At 36.8% G+C, this 17,577-nt stretch overlaps 4 protein-coding genes across 6 annotated transcripts in view; 3 read left to right on the top strand and 1 right to left on the bottom strand.

Moving 5' to 3' along the window:
- wake (wide awake) overlaps positions 1-17,577 on the bottom strand; it is a 96,253-nt gene that overhangs the window by 45,951 nt on the left and 32,725 nt on the right. The window lies entirely within an intron of this gene.
- LOC136419485 (putative leucine-rich repeat-containing protein DDB_G0290503) lies at positions 252-6,870 on the top strand. The gene is made up of 2 exons (XM_066405896.1): positions 252-604; positions 2,774-6,870. Exon 2 carries the CDS (start codon positions 2,777-2,779, stop codon positions 6,824-6,826), a length of 4,050 nt encoding a protein of 1,349 aa, XP_066261993.1. The 5' UTR covers positions 252-604; positions 2,774-2,776; the 3' UTR covers positions 6,827-6,870.
- Positions 7,300-12,011, top strand: LOC136419759 (uncharacterized). Of its 2 annotated transcripts, none has more exons than XM_066406332.1 (2): positions 7,300-7,432; positions 9,997-12,010. In XM_066406332.1, exons 1-2 carry the CDS (start codon positions 7,424-7,426, stop codon positions 11,803-11,805), a joined length of 1,818 nt encoding a protein of 605 aa, XP_066262429.1. In that variant the 5' UTR covers positions 7,300-7,423; the 3' UTR covers positions 11,806-12,010. The 2 variants fall into 2 exon arrangements, with proteins under 2 accessions (XP_066262429.1, XP_066262514.1); XM_066406417.1 differs by having other exon boundaries at positions 7,309-7,458; positions 9,997-12,011.
- LOC136408670 (uncharacterized) lies at positions 13,843-15,822 on the top strand. The gene is made up of 2 exons (XM_066389794.1): positions 13,843-14,031; positions 14,088-15,822. Exon 2 carries the CDS (start codon positions 14,089-14,091, stop codon positions 15,535-15,537), a length of 1,449 nt encoding a protein of 482 aa, XP_066245891.1. The 5' UTR covers positions 13,843-14,031; position 14,088; the 3' UTR covers positions 15,538-15,822.

Here is a 17,577-nt window from a genome sequence, read left to right on the forward strand (position 1 = left end):
GAACGATGAAAAAAATAATCGGAGATTTGCTTCCATCTTCACTCCTTGCTGGAATATCCAGAGGATCAGTATAAATTTTTTTTAGAATCAAGATCTTCGTAATGGGTCTTTGAAATTCTTATTGGCCCAGTCATTGAATTCCTTCTATGATTACCACATATTCTCGACTAATCTTTGTACTGTTACCATACATTTCTCGTCTGCAGTCACGCGGTCATTGATTATTGTTAACCAATGTTGTTAAGTAAAGCATATTGTGTCGTTTAATGTTTAATCAATCCAAGCAGAACCATTTGAACCTTCAAACAATAATGTAATTCCCAGAGATTTTCCTCTCGATTTTGTCGAAAACTGCAGGAAAATGTAGGCAAATTCAACAGTTTGGGTGTGTGTCTCACCTGGTTTCGATTCATCGGTGATCTAAGTGGTTCGGTATTATTATCATTATCAATTCCTAAGTAGAGAAAAATAAACCAGGTATCTTATCAGCGAGCCATAATCACAATACCCTGATTAATTTTGTATCAAACATGGTGTACGGTTATTATGGTGAGCTGCGGAGGAAATTTCTACTATCGAATGCTAAGAAAAGTGCTATTTTGAGGTGAGTTTTTTGGTAGTTTTCATTGCAGTTAGTTTGTAAGGGTACAGGACTTTATTGAGCAACACTCTTAGGCAGACAAGCAGCTCTGCAGCTCTGCTCTATCAGGAGAATATCACTGGATTTGAGGGCGTTTCTTACTAAAAATCCTCAAAAAGGTCTTTTGAAAATTAATCTTTTTTTCAAAGCATTTTAGTTAGAGATTTTTCTTTGGTTACTTTTGCTAATGTGTTGCTTTAAATGAAAAATGACTCAATCCGAATACTTTTTCAATAACTTTATCTGATAGTGTTAAATGTGTTTTTATCAGATATTAAACAAACATCGTAAAACTGAAACAAGTTGATTACTACGTTTGTTATAATTAGAATCTGTATTCCTCTACAAACGTTAATCTCGAGAAAATGAGTTAAAAATTTTACATTAAAATCTGTTGCCTAATTTTGTAGAGATGTGACAACCTGGTATTCTTCGTCTGTCATAATTCGAAAGCAAATATGGTGGCTGCATTCTTACCCCTTTAATGTTATGCGACGTTGCCAACATGTACTTTTAATTGAGAATTTTGGAAGATAATATTTTTCTTTTACATATTTGTTCCTATTCTAATGCACTTTTGAGGACAAATTAATTCAAATCACAGAATTTTAAGACCGCAAAATGTTTAAAGACATTTTATTATTTAAAGAAAACAAAATGTTTCGATCAAGGTAGTAATACCGCACTTTTTATCTGTTACAGAAAAATATATAAAAAATTTGAAAATATCACATGTGAAATTGACAGTTGGATGTGATATGGTCACTGTAACCCTTTGTTTTCATATCGTAGCAAGACAATTATTTTTTGCTCTGCTCGAAATTCAGTTTCAACTAGTTCGGAAGTGGTGATTTTTAGATCAGAAATTGAAAATCATATAATATAAAAAAAGCCATTTTAGTTCTGGATGGAATGGAAAATTTTTATTTCAGCCATAACACAGATACTAGAAGTACTTTGTTTTAACTGACTATATCGATATCTTAAATTGGTTTCAAATGTAAATTCTCAATTGTAAAACGCAACGAAATAGAGATTTCTATATTATGATAATCCTGAACAATTTCTAATTTCTGACAAATATTTGGACTAAGGTGGCAATACTGCGCTACTTGTCACACTGTGCTATTCTTTTGTTTTGCGAAACAACAAGGCAGATGAGCATAATAATTTTGAGGTGATGGTTGTCAAGAATATGCAGTGTTGCCAATGTGGTGAATTTTTCTCCTACTTAACGCTTTACTATAAAAGTCATTTTGTTGAGAGCAACACAGAAAGAAGAAAAGTATGTCAATTTTCGAGATTTTATGTTTCTTAGCTATTAGAATTTACCGAATGTTTAAACAACAATTATTAGTCTTGCCACGAAATAATCATTTCCGAGAGTATTTATTTAGTATTAATTATCACTTGTTAGGAAATTAATGGGAACTTGTATAAAGAGGTGTGACACTGCAAGAAATTTCTTCAGGTAATAAATAGTTGGAAGTCCTAGAAATTTGAAAAGAACCACATTTTTATCCCAAATTAATAAGTTGCAATCAGAATTTTTTTGGTTATCTGCATTATTGATTAGTCAGCAGTCACGCCCAAAAATCGAACACATTTTAAAGGGCATACGGCGTTGTCGACGCTACATGTTACAGTTTTTATGGTACGTTAAGCCCCAATTGATCCTATCATTCAATTCACCCCCCCTCTTGTTTGATTTTACCTCGTTTAAAGTAACGTATAAATGCAGAAACTTTATCTTTTTATATTGCTAAGAGCATTTTTCTCCAAAGAACAATAAAATCTCAAAGAAGCGTCGATAAGGAACAATACAATGATTTCATTGATGTCAATTACAACTGCTTACATGACGCACACAAGTATGTGATAAAAAAATCCTTATTCGACATGTTACTTTACACGAGTTAGACGAGAATAGTTTAGATTTTAACTCAACGAAACAATAACAATAACTATGGTCAATGACGTCAAATTTTAGATACAGGTGCTAAGCAAATACCTACAGAACAAATAAGGTTTGGTGCAGTGCCGATCGCAACAAAACCACCCTGTATTAAAGTCTCCTCGATAGTGATTTTAGTTGACGCTCAACTCTTCTGGATTAACCCTTTTTTCTTCCAGATCATGGGCAACCCCCAGTCCAGACCCGACGAGCGCTTGCGCTACATCTCCCGAGATGTTAACTCCATGAGGTCCAGCCTCAGGATCTCCAAACCTAGCATGACCAAAGCCCGAAAGGAGCACTTGGTGGAGACTTTGGCCTTGCACAGCAGTGAAGTTAGTTCCATGCACGGAAAAGTCAAGCGCAAAGATCTTGATGCCGCTTTGAAGAACATCTCCGAGACCATGCAGGACGTCCTCAAAGTTGAAGTCTCCGAGCTGGATTCGGCTGCAGTGGAGAGCAACTCGTTTATTAATGTTCCTTTAAGCAAAAAGAGGTCTAATTCTTTAGGGTCGCTACGCAGCAAGAAAACCAGTACTTCACCTCCAGTAAGAAGCAGTGTGCCTACTTTGAGGGACATTGAGGCAAAAGTTGAGGAGTTGAAGACATCCGTGAATACTGCAATGGCCAATAAAGACGGGACTCAGCTGAGGGTATTTAAGAAAACTCTGACGGTGCTGGCAGCTGATTTGGAGCTTATTAATGCAGAAAAAGGCACTCCTTTCGAGAGGAGGAAGGAGAGCGTGGATAAGAAGGTAGTGGTACTCTTCCAGAAGGTCAGCAGGGCTTTAAATGGCTTAAAGAAGGATGGAGAACTACAAAATCAATCCAAACAATCCAAGAAGAGAGCGGCGATGAATGAGCTTGCAGATGTAGAGCTGAAATTAGCCGAGAATGAGTCGTTGTTGGACCGAATGGTCAAGCAACATGATAGTGCAGATTTTGCCACAATCAGGAATAATATAATCGAGAATAATCAGAGGTTAGCGAAAGTGGATATAGTGGACAACGACGTGAAACAAAGGGTGGTACTCCTATCGCAAAAACTCACCGAAGCAGTAAGAAATTTGGATAAAATAATGGCGAAACGAGAATTTGAATCGAAATTCTCCAAATCTCTTCACAACTACGAGAGGTTTATGAGGAACTTCGACCCCAAAACTAACGCAGATAGCACAGTTACAAATCTTCAGCAGTTGCGCAACTCCTTGGAACACTTGGAGGAAATCAATCACGACACCAAAACTCGCAAGAAGGAACTGCTCAACAACATCAACAACAACATAAACCAGATCAGTGAAATCTTACCTGTAGACGATCAGAAAATTGTGGAAGACATTGTCGAGGACAATGTGATTTTAAGGAAAAAAGTGAAGAGCATGGACAAAGAGCACACTGTAGTGGACCAATTCATCAGCTACTGGAACAACGTGAAGACCAACTTTAATGTGAATGCCTACTCTCACTTGTCTCTGTTGAGGATTGATAGTACCCTAGAGGAGATGCAGGAGTCCATTAACGAGATTCGAGAGAAGATTGCTCGGAAGTGCGACTTGAACATGCCCACAAACTTGGTGAGAAAGCGCTCTCAGTCAATTCCTAAACTAAATAATTCCAGGAACAGCTATGGAAGCACCAACAGCGTCGATAAACTCATAAAGGCCAAGGCAAAAGTGTACAATTTGCCAACTCCGCAAGTGCAAAATGCTAAATCTGAAAACCGGCTCAACCGAAGGTTTTCAAAGATCGAAGAAATAAAGATGCAGGTGCACTATATCAAAGAGAAAGTCGATGACAATGTGGATAACAAAAAGCTATTAAAGGAGAAACTAGAGCAGTATCGCAGAAACCTACAGGAGTATACTAAAGACTCCAATCAAGCAGTATCAAACAATGCTGCTTTAGTCCACAATGAAATAATAGAGCTACTCCATAAATTGGTTTTAGACGAGTTCAAAGATAAAGCTGACCCTCTCAGCAAGGGAGTGCAGAAGTTCATCGGCACCAAATACGACAAGGAATTTGACGACTTGAAAAACCGCCTTCTCACTGTCCAAGCTGAGTTAGAAACCTTTACCATCTCCCCAACTTATGAGAAACTATTGCAGGATAAAGCTGAACTCTTAGAGCAGATACGCAATAGCTTAGAGGCTCTACAGGAGCGATCCAATTACCGTAGCAGAGAAGATGAGACTGCGAAGCAGTTCAAAGGAAAACTGCAACAATTGGGGGAACAAGTAAAGAGGTTTTCTGGGACATATAAAGGGGTTCTGTACAATCAAATTGAAAGGGATTTGAACAAGCTGCTGTTGGATGTTGGGGAGAAGGTCGAAGACTACAGCTCCGCAGAGATGGTAAAGGAGGCTGAAAGGTTGCTGAAAATCTTGGAACAGCGCTCTGCAATGGCTCAAAGTTTTAGAGGTAACAAATTCCCGGAGGCTCAATCAGATGAGCAGCTCAATATGACTAAAATCAAAAGGGACTTAGTGAACATCAAGAGAGAGATAGATAGAACTCCAGAAAACAACGTTGACGCTTTTGTGGGCTTTCAAAGTCGTTTGGATTTAGTTAACTTCGAGCTGAGTCAAATTCCTGCCAGATCAAATGAGAATCTGGCTAAGGAGAAGGAAATTTGCAGCAATGAAGCTCAAACCCTCAAAAACGTAGTTGATGCTAAAGTAGCTTTAGGACAGCAACCAGTCGTACAATGGCCTGAAGCTCAACTTTCTGCGGAGCCAATCAACTATCCCAAGACTGACGTCAACAAAGAAATTGAAAGGTTCGAGAACTCTTTTTCCAACATAAAGCAGAAAATCAGCACCACCAGTTACGAAGAGGGAGGGGTAAAGTTTGCGGGGATGTCCTCGGAAATTGGGGAGTTAATGGAGAAACTGCAAAACTACAGCTTTATAAGGGGAACTGAGTTGCACCAGAGGCAGGCAGCGCTACTTCAGGAAATGCAATATTATAGTGACGCCTTAGACAAGGAAGCGACAGATATTAGATACGTTCAATCCATAGAAATGCGAACCAAGAGCTTAGGACAATTCCTAGAAGGCGAAGGTTCGCTCTCCAGATCTAGAAGGGAACTAGAGTCACTCGAGAAGGAGCTGGAAGAGCACCACTTTAGCTCAGACAACCAGCTACTCAGGAACAGGAAATCTAACGTCCAAAAAAATATTAATTCACTTAAAATACAACTAAAGCAACTAGAGACTTGCATCAGCAAGGAAATTGAAGATATTGAAGCACAAATCAAAGTCTTGAAGCCTCAAATTGAGACATTTACGGGCCTTAAAACGGAGAGCAGGTATTATGAGCTGAATGAATCAGTCACTAAAACAGTAATCACCCTGGATCGATTGGAAATTGAAAATGAGCAATTAAAGAAGCGCTCAGTGAAGCTGCTAAAGGAGCTGCATTCATTGGCTAAAGCCTTGGAAGAAAGAGCTCTGCAAACTCAAGAAATCGTGAATCTGGAGCAAGCCATTGAAGACGTTGCTTCTGCCAAGGATGAGGAAGGTAAATCCAAGATTCAGGAAATTGACAAAAAGCTTGGAACATTGAATGTAGTCAACGAGTTGTTACCAAGAAAAACTGCCTGCAAACTCAAATTAAACCTCATATTTAACAAAATCATTTCCCTGCCCAGCGCAGACGGTTCTTCAGGATACTCCTCCTCCTCTCAAGTCAGCTCCACACCGAGCCCTTGCTACTCAACCTATGTGGGTCGCATAGCCAACTTCGCAAATTCTATCCCTGATCAAGATCAACTCACTTCTTTAACCGAAAAAATCGAAGATTTGAGCAACAAAATCGAGACAACCAATGATATAGCCGGTTTAAAACACCTAGACGAAGTTGTGCAAAGCTGTGAGCTACAGTTAAGTAAGCTCGGCTATACCAGAGACTCTCCTTATTACATCAAATACAGAGAGCTGACCCAGAAAGTTGAAGATTTTGCAGATAAAATTGAAGAAAAGATGCAAGATCATGACAGGCTGAGCGGCATCAATGAGGAAGTTAATGAGATCACTAGGAAAATGAACACTCCGTTGACTCATGAGCAAATTAATGAGCTTGATGAGAGGTTGAATCAGCTGCTGGTGGGGTTGAAGAAGATCGGCAATCCCGGATTGAAAAGTGAAGTGGACGGATGCATAATGAGGGTCATTTTGTGTAGTAATAGGGTGTCGGAATTTTTGAAGTCGGTGCAGTCTACGAGGGTTTAGATTATAATTAATTAGGGCATAGAAATACATTTTTTTAGATAGTAGTGGAGGTTTTGTTTTGGTATGCCCTTTTTTAGATTTTCCAGGCTGCGGGTAGATTCCAACGGAAGGCTGACGATGATAGAGATTAACAGAAAAGGGAAATCTAGAGTGTATATTTTGGATTAAAAAAATGGTAAAATATCTGTGGAACCAACATGTCTATTCCACCATGAGCCCACTTGAATTATAATGCTGCTTGATCCGTTAGCACCATATTGCTGATCCCATATCGGGTTCTACAGCAAGTGAACCAGGGAAAAGGGATGTAACTTTGGGTCAATTCTCATAAATACATATTTAAAACACATTTTACCCCTCAGCCACTAATCTTCTAATTTTGCACCTGATCTACACAAAAAGCAGCGGCAAAATTGAGATAAGAGCATACCAAGCGATAAAAGTTCCTTAAAAAAATTAATGAACAGACGTGTAGAATAAACCAGCAAACATTTGAGTTTATTTTCTCCTAAATCTTCAACTATCTTCAGTATATATTTTGTTTAAGTAGTGTTTTGGTTTACACGAGGAGTTCACGTAAACTTGGATGCAGAAATCATGAATTGGGTAATGTTGCTCATAAATATTTGCCAGTAGTTTGCAGGTTAAGGTCATTTTTGCCAAATTTCAACTCGGTCGCCGTTAATTATCACGATTCACCATTTTGTCACCGAACTTGGGATAGTAGGTACTACATCAAATTGAAGTCTCAGTATTTCGATTCGGGTGCTTCATAGGGATTTTCATGGATATAAAGCGTGTTTTTTCTGTACGTGGCCAAATTTCACGGGGTGATTCTTTGAGTGATTCTAAGATGAAAAGTTTATATAAACATAAGTCTGGTATTGCTTCGTTTTCAAGATACAGGGTGTCAAACTTTTTTTTAAATCATTACATATAAAAAAAACTCCTACATGACAAAAAGACGCAAACTAATATAACTTGAGTTGAAACTTGGTAACAGTTTTTAATGTATTATAGTACAAAGGAATCTTTTTAACTAGAAATTGTTTCATTTTGCTAATGACGTGTACAAGGGTAACGCCGGAAATTTAAGAAAAACGCTTTATTAAAACTACACTTAAAGAAATAGTGTGCAATTTTTTTAACCAAAAAAAACATTTAATAAAAAGTAAGACGAAACTTACAATAGTTGCTAAAAACGACCTTCTTCAACTTCAATGCAAGTATTAGTTCGTCTTAACATCAATTGCCGAACGTGTTAAAATATTCCTGGCGTTTATCTTATTTAATTGCATCAATCCCGTATCCGTTGAATTAATTCTTCTTCAGGTTTGACCAAAGTTTTATAAATGAAGGACTTTACGTGCCCCCGAAGGAAAAAATTTAACGGATTTAAATCCTGTTACCTGGGTGGCCATGACTGTGCTTAATGCGATAAAAATATAAAAGTTTTTAAAAAGTCAGTGGTGCACAAATAACAACGATAACCATAAGTAACACTGCCGAATTTCAACAAAATCGGCTAAATGATTAATAAAATTTTTAGGAAAAAACGATTTTTTAAGAAAAGTTTGGCACCCTGTATCTTGATAACGAAGCATTACTGGACCTATGTTTATATAAACTTTTCGTCTTAAAATCACTCAAAGGGATCATCCTTTGAAGTTTGGCCACGTACTTAAATAACACCCTTTATATAATTTAGAGCTGGTATTAAGATATTTTTGCCGTGTAATGTAGCTCTTTCCTCATCGTCTTCACTCATTTTTTATTTCAGAACAACTCCCTCTGTGCCTCATCGGCAATCTCATTCCGATCATTTTTAGGGCAGCCGAAAAATGTTCGACACGAACGACATTCGCGATTGCTCGCACTATTGAATTGTTTTCAAATGTCTCAACTTCCTTTTCTGCCACCTTCAGCAAAAAAATCCAAAATAACCCAACGTTGAAAGATGATAAACAAAAAAGCGTTTATTGGTCAAATATGATTCACAGACATGTTGAGGAACGTGATACATCGTTTTCAAGGAAATTAAATTCTCTTTCAGCGGGTTTGCTGATACACAAGGGAGTTATATTTGAAAAAATGCACTTTAGGCAAGTTTAGGATCTAACCGCAAAAACATTAATTTTGAGCCACCTTGCACAAGATAAATCCGCTTTTTTCTATATGGGAAAGTTCGTGGATCTTTCTGAAACATTCTCTAAAGTTTCTCCTTTTTGTGAATTCAATTCGCGTTCTAACAGAGATTTTCTCAGGGCTTATTTTGTCACAGTTGCTGCTACTTTTTATGCAGAGAACCCCGGAAACAATGGCACAAATGGGCATTGAGTGCTAGAAAGACATTAAAAGTGTCTCATTACCTTCTAAATTTTTTAAAATTTTCTCTTACTGTGCCCAATAATTTGAAACAAAATTTTCTATGTAAATGTAAAAAATGACCCGGACAGGTTATTGTAAGTATGCCTTACTGCGCCAGAATCACAAATGTAAATAAATGTTGCATTTGCCATATTTTCAAGAAAAATTATTTTGCTCTGACTCATAGGGAAAACAACTCTTTTGTAAATTAGGTGACAGTATACAAGAAAAGAATATAAGATTCACGTCCATTAGGTGCTGTTACGGTGCTGGTTGGCATTTTTCAGGACATAGTCTCGTCCGTAAAACACGGGACACATTGTATCTCACTCGACTTTCATTTGTTTGAATACATTGAGATATGAAGACCTGTGACATCATGGTCAATGCTTACGTCATACTGCAAATCAGAGCAGCAGCTATAAAACCGACTCTAAACCGCTTTTTATGTGTAGCCTTTCTCTATGTTCTAATCTGGGAGTTTAACACACTCTTATGGAATTTTTATTTGTTAAGTTTGTCGTAGATTACCCAACTTCTCGCACGAAACTCCTATTTCCAGTGTTATGTACCAACCCCATTGGTGTATTTTTAAAGCCTACTCAGGTCCAAAAAGTTTTTAAAGGAAAAGAAGTTTTGAACCGTGCAGAAATGTAGACTTTTTTGCACGGTTCAATTGGGAAAATAGTTGAAATATCAGTGATTGCAGTACGCCTAAAATATTTATATTTTTAAATGGCCTTGAAGATTAATTCAATATTCGACACATTTGATTAACCGACTAACGTGATTCTTTCTTGTAGGGTATGGATAGCACCAGTTCGAGACCAGAACCCCATAGGGTGTCGTTAGCTGACCAGCTCAAACGTTTAGAAAACGAATTTCTATTCCAAAATACTTTCACAGATTTCAGAAAAAGTGAAATTATAGAGGAGTTGAAGAATTATAGCCAAGTGATTGAATGCGAGTCCATGTCTCATTATAAGTCCACTATCTTGGAAGATCTTAAACGAAGAATTCAAGTATTGATGGAAGCTATAAGGAAAGTGGATACAGTGGAGATATCTGCAGAAGCCCTGGAGGAACTATTTAGAAAAAGGCAATTTGGGGGGAGCCCATTACCCAACGGAGAACATCCTAGACACTACGCCATTAGTACGACTATACATAGCTTACAACACAGATTAAAGAATATGAACGAGAGTTTAAATAAAACTCTAGCGCCTTCAAGCACAAAAGAACCAGGGTCTAAGCAATATTTGGAAAAGTTAGGAGTCATGAAAGATTTTTTATTAATAATACGTGAAGAAATACGTTGTGTGGTACCGATGAATGCGTCGGAAGAAAAGACCGTGGAGGACTTGAAGAAGAACTGTGACGATAAGTTGGAAGAGATAGATTTCAACATTCGGAAACTGAATTTTGAGAATTATGTCTTCTCAGCTAGAAAATGCTTAAGTGATCCCGCTAACATCAACGAACCGAGTTTAGGAAAGCTGAAAACGTATGCCGAAAAATTAAACCCGTTTGATGATCAAACGCATATCGCTAAGCTTAGGCTGCTTGACGACATAGATGAGCACATTTCTCGGTTAAAAGACACTCTGTATCAGATTGCTATAGAAGCTAATTTAATTTTCAATAATATTGACTTAATGGTGCCTGAGGAGGCCATGGCATATTTCGACACGGCAAGCAAAATTACTGCTGTTATGGAAGATATACATGCGACACAATATGCCGTAGATTCCGATTTGTTTCAAACCCAAACGGATGCTCTACACTGGATGCACAATCACGTTGAAAACCTAAATTTATGGGGGAAAAACGTATGCATTGTCCACCAAATTAAAGAAGGAGTAGAGTACTTGGAGGACCTGCTCCAAGACTTCAATATACCATTCGCTGAAATTTTCAATCAGAGACTCAAAACTAAAATTTTGGAAATTGACCCCAGCAGTCTGCCAAACCCTCTGAAACGTCAATTCAACGAAGAAGTTCGACGTTTTCAGAAAGCTGATCGGGGACTTCCAGAACTGAAGATTGAGCATGACAGAAGATTGGTAAGATATACAGCTACCTTAACAGAGGTCGAAGAGAGGCTTCCCGCGTTCGAACCCAAAGTGTTCACATTTAAAAGCACGAAGCTGGACGCTGAATATTGTGCGTTAAAGGATAAACTTACTAATGAAATATCGGAATTAGAGCAGATTGAGATTTATGAAGGAGATATCAATGATAAGAAAGAAGCTTTGATTACACGTGTAGAGGAGCTGATCCAAGTACTAGAGGATAGAACCTCGGAATTCGATATCCTGTCCTCTTTAGACAGAGACATTTTTAATGTAACAGTATTGTTGAATAGTGTTAATAAAGGATGTACGGTTGATGTAAATAAAGCCAAACATGAGTTCTACGCAATCGGTGATAAAATTGATGATATACAGTTAACGACGGATTTCAAGTATTTTCCGGACTGGATGAAATCTATAGCTGAAACGCATAGTATTTATGAGAAAGATTGCGCAGAGCTACAAAAAACATTACAGAATGAGGAAGTCCAGCAAGAAGACGACTTTAGTCAGCAGTTCGAATTTAACATCGACAATTAAAAAAATTCTTTGCAGGAGAAATTCAAGAGGTCGCTGGCATAATTCTTGAGAAAACATTAAGATTTTTTCCACAATACGAAAAAAAAATATGAGTCCGAAATTCAAGAATTGATAAGATTTTAAAGACCGTCTCTTCGTGTGCCAGGGCAGAAGAGCCAAAGTCATCATCTGAAAACACCGCATTTTGAACTGCATGATTATAGTTCTTTGCATTAGGTCATGTAACATTACCTACACTTCTTGGAACATATCAATGTATTATCTTTAATTATTAATTAAATTTTAATGAACAAGTACAACCTCGTTTGGTTTGTTTTCTATTGCAAAGTGCTCTTAAAACCGGTTTTCCCCAGTTCTGAGTTCTGAATTTTTGTAATTTTAATTTTTAATTAATTTTATTTTTGATCTCGAAATCTGCGAAGAAAAAGCAAACTTAAACCGAATTTTAATATCCTATAAAAATTTAGGATGAAAACTGAAACTTTTGATAAATTTTTCTGAGTATTAAGAACCTTGAAACAAGCCTTCATCTACGCCTCTGTTTTTTCGGAAGCAGGCAAATTTCAAGCCTTAAGATTTTAAAATATTTAGTCATGAAAGCGCAGTGACATAGTTTGAACCATTAAGTGAGCAACAGTTCGATTCTTAGTCAACCCCTATTGCTTCCGCCGCTTCTGAAATTTTTAAAACAAAATGTGCTCCGAAGTGTCTACACCACAGTGGAGTACACCAAGTGTCCCGTTAACGTTACTTATATCCTGAAAACTTCAATTCGATGTCTCTATTTGTTTAGAAAATATATCGGTTTTTATCTGGAATCTATGGTATTTAGCCTTCACGGTGCTCACGATCTGCTGACCACTTTCGAAACTCAAATAATATTTGAAATTAACGAAAAAATGATTTTAGTGTTTTTGTCTACGTTTCAAGTTGATCATGAATGGCGCCGCATTCACGGGAATCAAAATTATCGCGTTTATAATTTTGGGTTTGTTCTTTATCTTGTTAATTCTCCAAATGCGTATGTCAAATGAAAAATCTGTCGACATGTTATGAGTATATTTCGAATCTATGAAAAATACGGTCCTCAGCGTCAATACCATAGATTTCAGATAAAAACCGGCATATTTTCTAAACAAATAGCGACATCAAGTTTAAATTTTCAGGATATAAGTGAAATTTTATGCTCTTGCTAGCTAAAATACCAAACACATACCATTCTATTTGATATTTGCAAGAAATTTACGAAAATTTCAGACTTCATACTTAAGCGTCGTTTAAGGATACTTTCATTAATTAAAATGAATTGGCTGATACATCTTTGGGTAGAGCAAAAAAGCTCTTTCTAAAGAGCGATCACTTCTTTAAATCCTATGACCCGTTCCCGAGATATTTAAGTTTTTATCTGACAACATTCGCAGCGCTCTTACAGAAAACTTGCAAATATATAAAAACTTTTACACACAAAAATTATGCAAAAACTTTCCACGAACAAAACCGTAACATTTTCAGTACACCTTTTCATTGAATTTTCTTCAGTTATTTGACATTTCATTCACTATATGAGATAATCCACCTGACGGTGGAGTTAGGAATTCAAAAAATGTTTCCAACATTTTCTCATGACAACTTTTGTTACACCATTTTTTATTTTAAAGCCTTATCTAAAATAGTTTTAAAAATTCAGCCGGAGTCCTTTCTTAACGGGACACCCGGTACATTAATGTACATAAGAGCGTTAAAAATAAAAATATATACGTATAAATTGAAATCAATTTTGTTTTTCCCTAGGTACCACTCAAATTTTACACATAAGTATTTTTTTGAAAAGCTTTTAGAGATATGTGTAATACATCGCCGCTGTCACATGTTTCAGTTATCAAATAGTACTTCTCTTTCAACGTATTAGCGCACATTACGCGCGAATCTATATTAATTATTTATTGATGGATTCTCTTCAAAAGAAAGTCATAAAGTAATCGAATTAACCCACATCTGCGCAGCAGGAAGTGTTATCTTAGCTCGCGACCTGCACCATTTCGTTCGCAAATTTCGTGAGTCACCGACAAAACGCAAATGAATTTGCTTATCTAATCTCCCAAATATTTTGTAGAGAATAATCATTTTTGAACTAAAACATATTCCCATATCAGTTTTATACATATATTCCTGTGGTCGTTCACTAAATTTCAGTGATCAGCGCTACCTAAATACATAACAAATAAGGTAAGTAGTTATTGGGGGAGGTAGCGACTAAGCTAATTTAGTTGTTAATCTTACAGAATGGGCGGCGGCTTATCGCACAATCGCTCTCAGAGAAACTCTTTTCGGGTGCACACCAATGGTTTTATCATCAACACTGTTTCCAGTAAAATAGATGACAAAGATAACGTCTTCATCAGCATGGAGGGCGATATTCGTGCTTCCATGCTTTCAAATGACAAGGACCAAATGCGAAATTTAATATCGGAGATTACCGCCCATCTTGTAGATCTAGACCAAATCCGTCTCGTCAAAAATATCCCCAACGCCGATTTAGGGCGTTACAGAAAGGTTAGACATAACTTCGAAATAGCTTTGGCCACTTTGAAGTCCACCCTGGAATTATCTCCGTCGTCCACGGAAATCAAAAGTCAAAACCCGGATTTGGTGAGCGATTTGATCAGCCTTGGGGGTTCCTCATGCAGCAGAAACAGCATTACGAAACATGACCAAGTGGAAGACTTGTTGAGGTCTATTGAAGAAGGACTCGGGGAGCTTAAAGAATACTTAAGGCGTCCCGGCGCCCATTCGGACACTTTTTGTAACATCGATAAAAGCGCTTTTTACCTGCAAGTAAAATTGAACGACCTGGAAGTGTCAGATGAGTCTTCATTGAACAAATGGAAGTTTCATTTGCTCAAGGATCTGGCCGATTTCAGGCGAATCATTGAAGAGAAAATGGGGAGCTTGGAAGAAGAAGAGCAACTGATCAAGAATATTAATGTACTGGAAGTGGAACTTGAAGAAGCTATAACTGAAGAGGACTTCAAGAACTTGCATATCAGAGCTAGGCTGTTCCAGGAGATTTTACAGAAATTCAATTGGGACAATGAGGCTGAAGTTAGCAAGGAGTGGCTCATGAGGAAATTAATTGCGGTGGAGAAGGCGACAGCCGCTTCACGGGTATATGGAAATCTGAGCTATAAAGCTCAAGAAGAGTTAGATAGCATCAGCTCGATTGACAAAGCGCTGCACGAGCATAACGGCTCTTACGAAAAGCAAAACGAGATATATGGAAAAACTATTTTGAGAGAAGAGAACATCTATAGCAACTCTGAATCATTCCAACAAAAGTTCTCCGATTATGTAGATGATGAGGAAATGTACGGCAACATAGAGACAATACGGCAACAACTGCAATCTCTCCGCAACTCCCAAAGAGGAACTGTCTACGTCAATGAAGAAATAATAAAACAGTACCCGCGAAATTCCATGGAAAATCAAGAAAATCTGAGCAGCAACGCGAGTAAACGGCCATTACCTCTGCCCAGAAATTTTGAGAACAACCTGATAACAAGTTTGCCCAAAAGCTGGCAGAGATTGAACAAAATCCTAGAAAGTGGGCAATTGAGCGATACACAGAAAATGGAGGTAGTTGAAATAAGAAAACAAGCAGAGATTGCGAAAAATTTGTTTGAGAGGAAGATAAGGAAGATAATGGAGAAGAGTGGAGATTTGATGGAGTTGTAGGATCGGCTGTGATTATGCCAGCAGGGAGTGGCTGAGAAATGAGGTTTTTAAGTCTGCTTTAAATATAATATTTACTCTGTGATTAGCTGCGTTTATAGTCGGAATTTTGTGGTACTTGTAGAGGGAGGGACTGGAGATTAGATAACTTATGGATTAAAGTGTTCAAATTCCCTGGATTGATGCAGTATGAATGTAAAAATACCAATATAATAAAAAAGATCATGATTAAGATCGTATAGAAAACTCTTAGACTGATCAAAGTTATTTCAACTAATGATCCCGAAATTCACCTTTTCGTCAAGAAAAATATAAAATTTCATTTTAGGTTTCTTTCGATTAATTAAAATTTGTTAATTCAAATGTTATTAATTATTTTAATAATATATGTATAAATAAATGTAATATATGTAAAATAAATGTATTAACATTTTATTTCCACTTCTTGAGATCTGGTTTCCTGTACGAATAATCAAGTAATTCATTCCTCTCATACACTGCCTTTTTCCCTTGAGTCCGCAAATATGATTAAACTCCTTAACGGTACGAGTCTCGGTAGGGATTATATGTATAGGTGCACATGTGACTAAAATTTGCATTTCGTAGAGTAATTCCTAAGGTATTGGAATCCTTCCAACCCATAGACGTATCACGGGGTCTGAACAAAATTCAGAGGAACAGAGTATCAAAAATGTCAAATAATTTAAAATAAATAGCTTTTTTAGGATTTAAAATGCTTTGTTTAAAGAAAGCTCAAATACACACAACCAAACTTATATGGAATCACTCAATAATTACGAGAAAACACTATTACATTTGAAAAGAATAATTTCAAGATAAAAAACAGTTTATCTAAAAGTGTTTTATTACAGAAAAAAAATTATTGAAACAAATTCTAAAATTAAAGGAAAAATAAAAAGTGTATATTTCTGCAAAAATTAACTGTAAGGTAAATGAAAATTTAAAAAAAAATAGTTTTTTTTAGATTAATAATCAGTATTGCTTCTTCCAGGGATAATACAAGAACGAATTCGATGATGCATGTTCTTTATTAAATTATCGATGGCTTTTTGGAAATCATTTCTCCATTCTTCTAAAACTGCTTTTACTAATTGTTCGGCATGGCCAGGGTTATTTTGACGTATTTTAATCCTTCTTTTAATTTTATCTTACAAGTTGTCAATTGGATTAAGATCTGGTGAAAAAAGCCAATCTAAAACCGTCACATCTTCCACTTCTGAAAAATGTCTATTAGCTCCGCTGGTATATGGAGATACATTATCGTGCATGAATAAAAGAGAATTACCAAAAACAACTCTCCAGGATCTTATTACGGGTTGCAGCACTAGATCCACCTAGCTTGGACCTGTTAGTGTTTGTTTAATGGAAATTAAACAAGTTTGTTCACCAATCGTAATGCCACCCCAAAATATTACGATTCCTCTTTTGTATTTAGAAACAAATCGAACAGCCCGAAGCCTAATCTGTCTTCCATGACTTCTTAAAACACGAATTGACCGGTGATCTGATTGTAGGTTGATTCTGGTTTCATCTGATAATAAGACATTTCGCCAGTCTTCATTTGTTCAGTTTTGGTGCTCCAACATCAATTTTTACCGTCAACTTTATTTTGCACTAATAGAGCTGGAACCCTTAGTTGTCTTCTACTGAAAAGGCCTCGAGTTCGAAATCTTTTCTTGATAGTTTCGACCAAAATGCTAACACCTGTAGCTTGCAAAACTTTCTTTTGAAGCTCGGGGTGGAATGTTGTGGGGTTTCTTGTTGCTACTTAAGCTAAAAAGCAGTTCTGACCTTTTGTGGTGACTTTTCTACGACTTCTCCCAGGTTTACTTTTTAGGATTCCCAACTTCAGAAATCCTGAATAGTTTTTGAAACAACCCCTTGTGTAACTTCCACCGTTTGTGCAATTTTCTTCTGGGACATACTCTGTTTCCAAAATAAATAATTTTCCTCCTCTGCACGTCTGATAACTCTACATAAGGCATTTTTAATAAAATTTGAGGAAGGACAAAACTTATAACT

Source organism: Euwallacea similis, chromosome 1, assembly GCF_039881205.1.
Source record: "Euwallacea similis isolate ESF13 chromosome 1, ESF131.1, whole genome shotgun sequence".
Lineage (NCBI taxonomy): Eukaryota > Metazoa > Arthropoda > Insecta > Coleoptera > Curculionidae > Euwallacea > Euwallacea similis.

Coding starts and splice junctions, on each gene's coding strand:
- LOC136419485 (XM_066405896.1), top strand. CDS start 2,777: ATGGGCAACCCCCAGTCCAGACCCGACGAGCGCTTGCGCTACATCTCC.
- LOC136408670 (XM_066389794.1), top strand. CDS start 14,089: ATGGGCGGCGGCTTATCGCACAATCGCTCTCAGAGAAACTCTTTTCGG.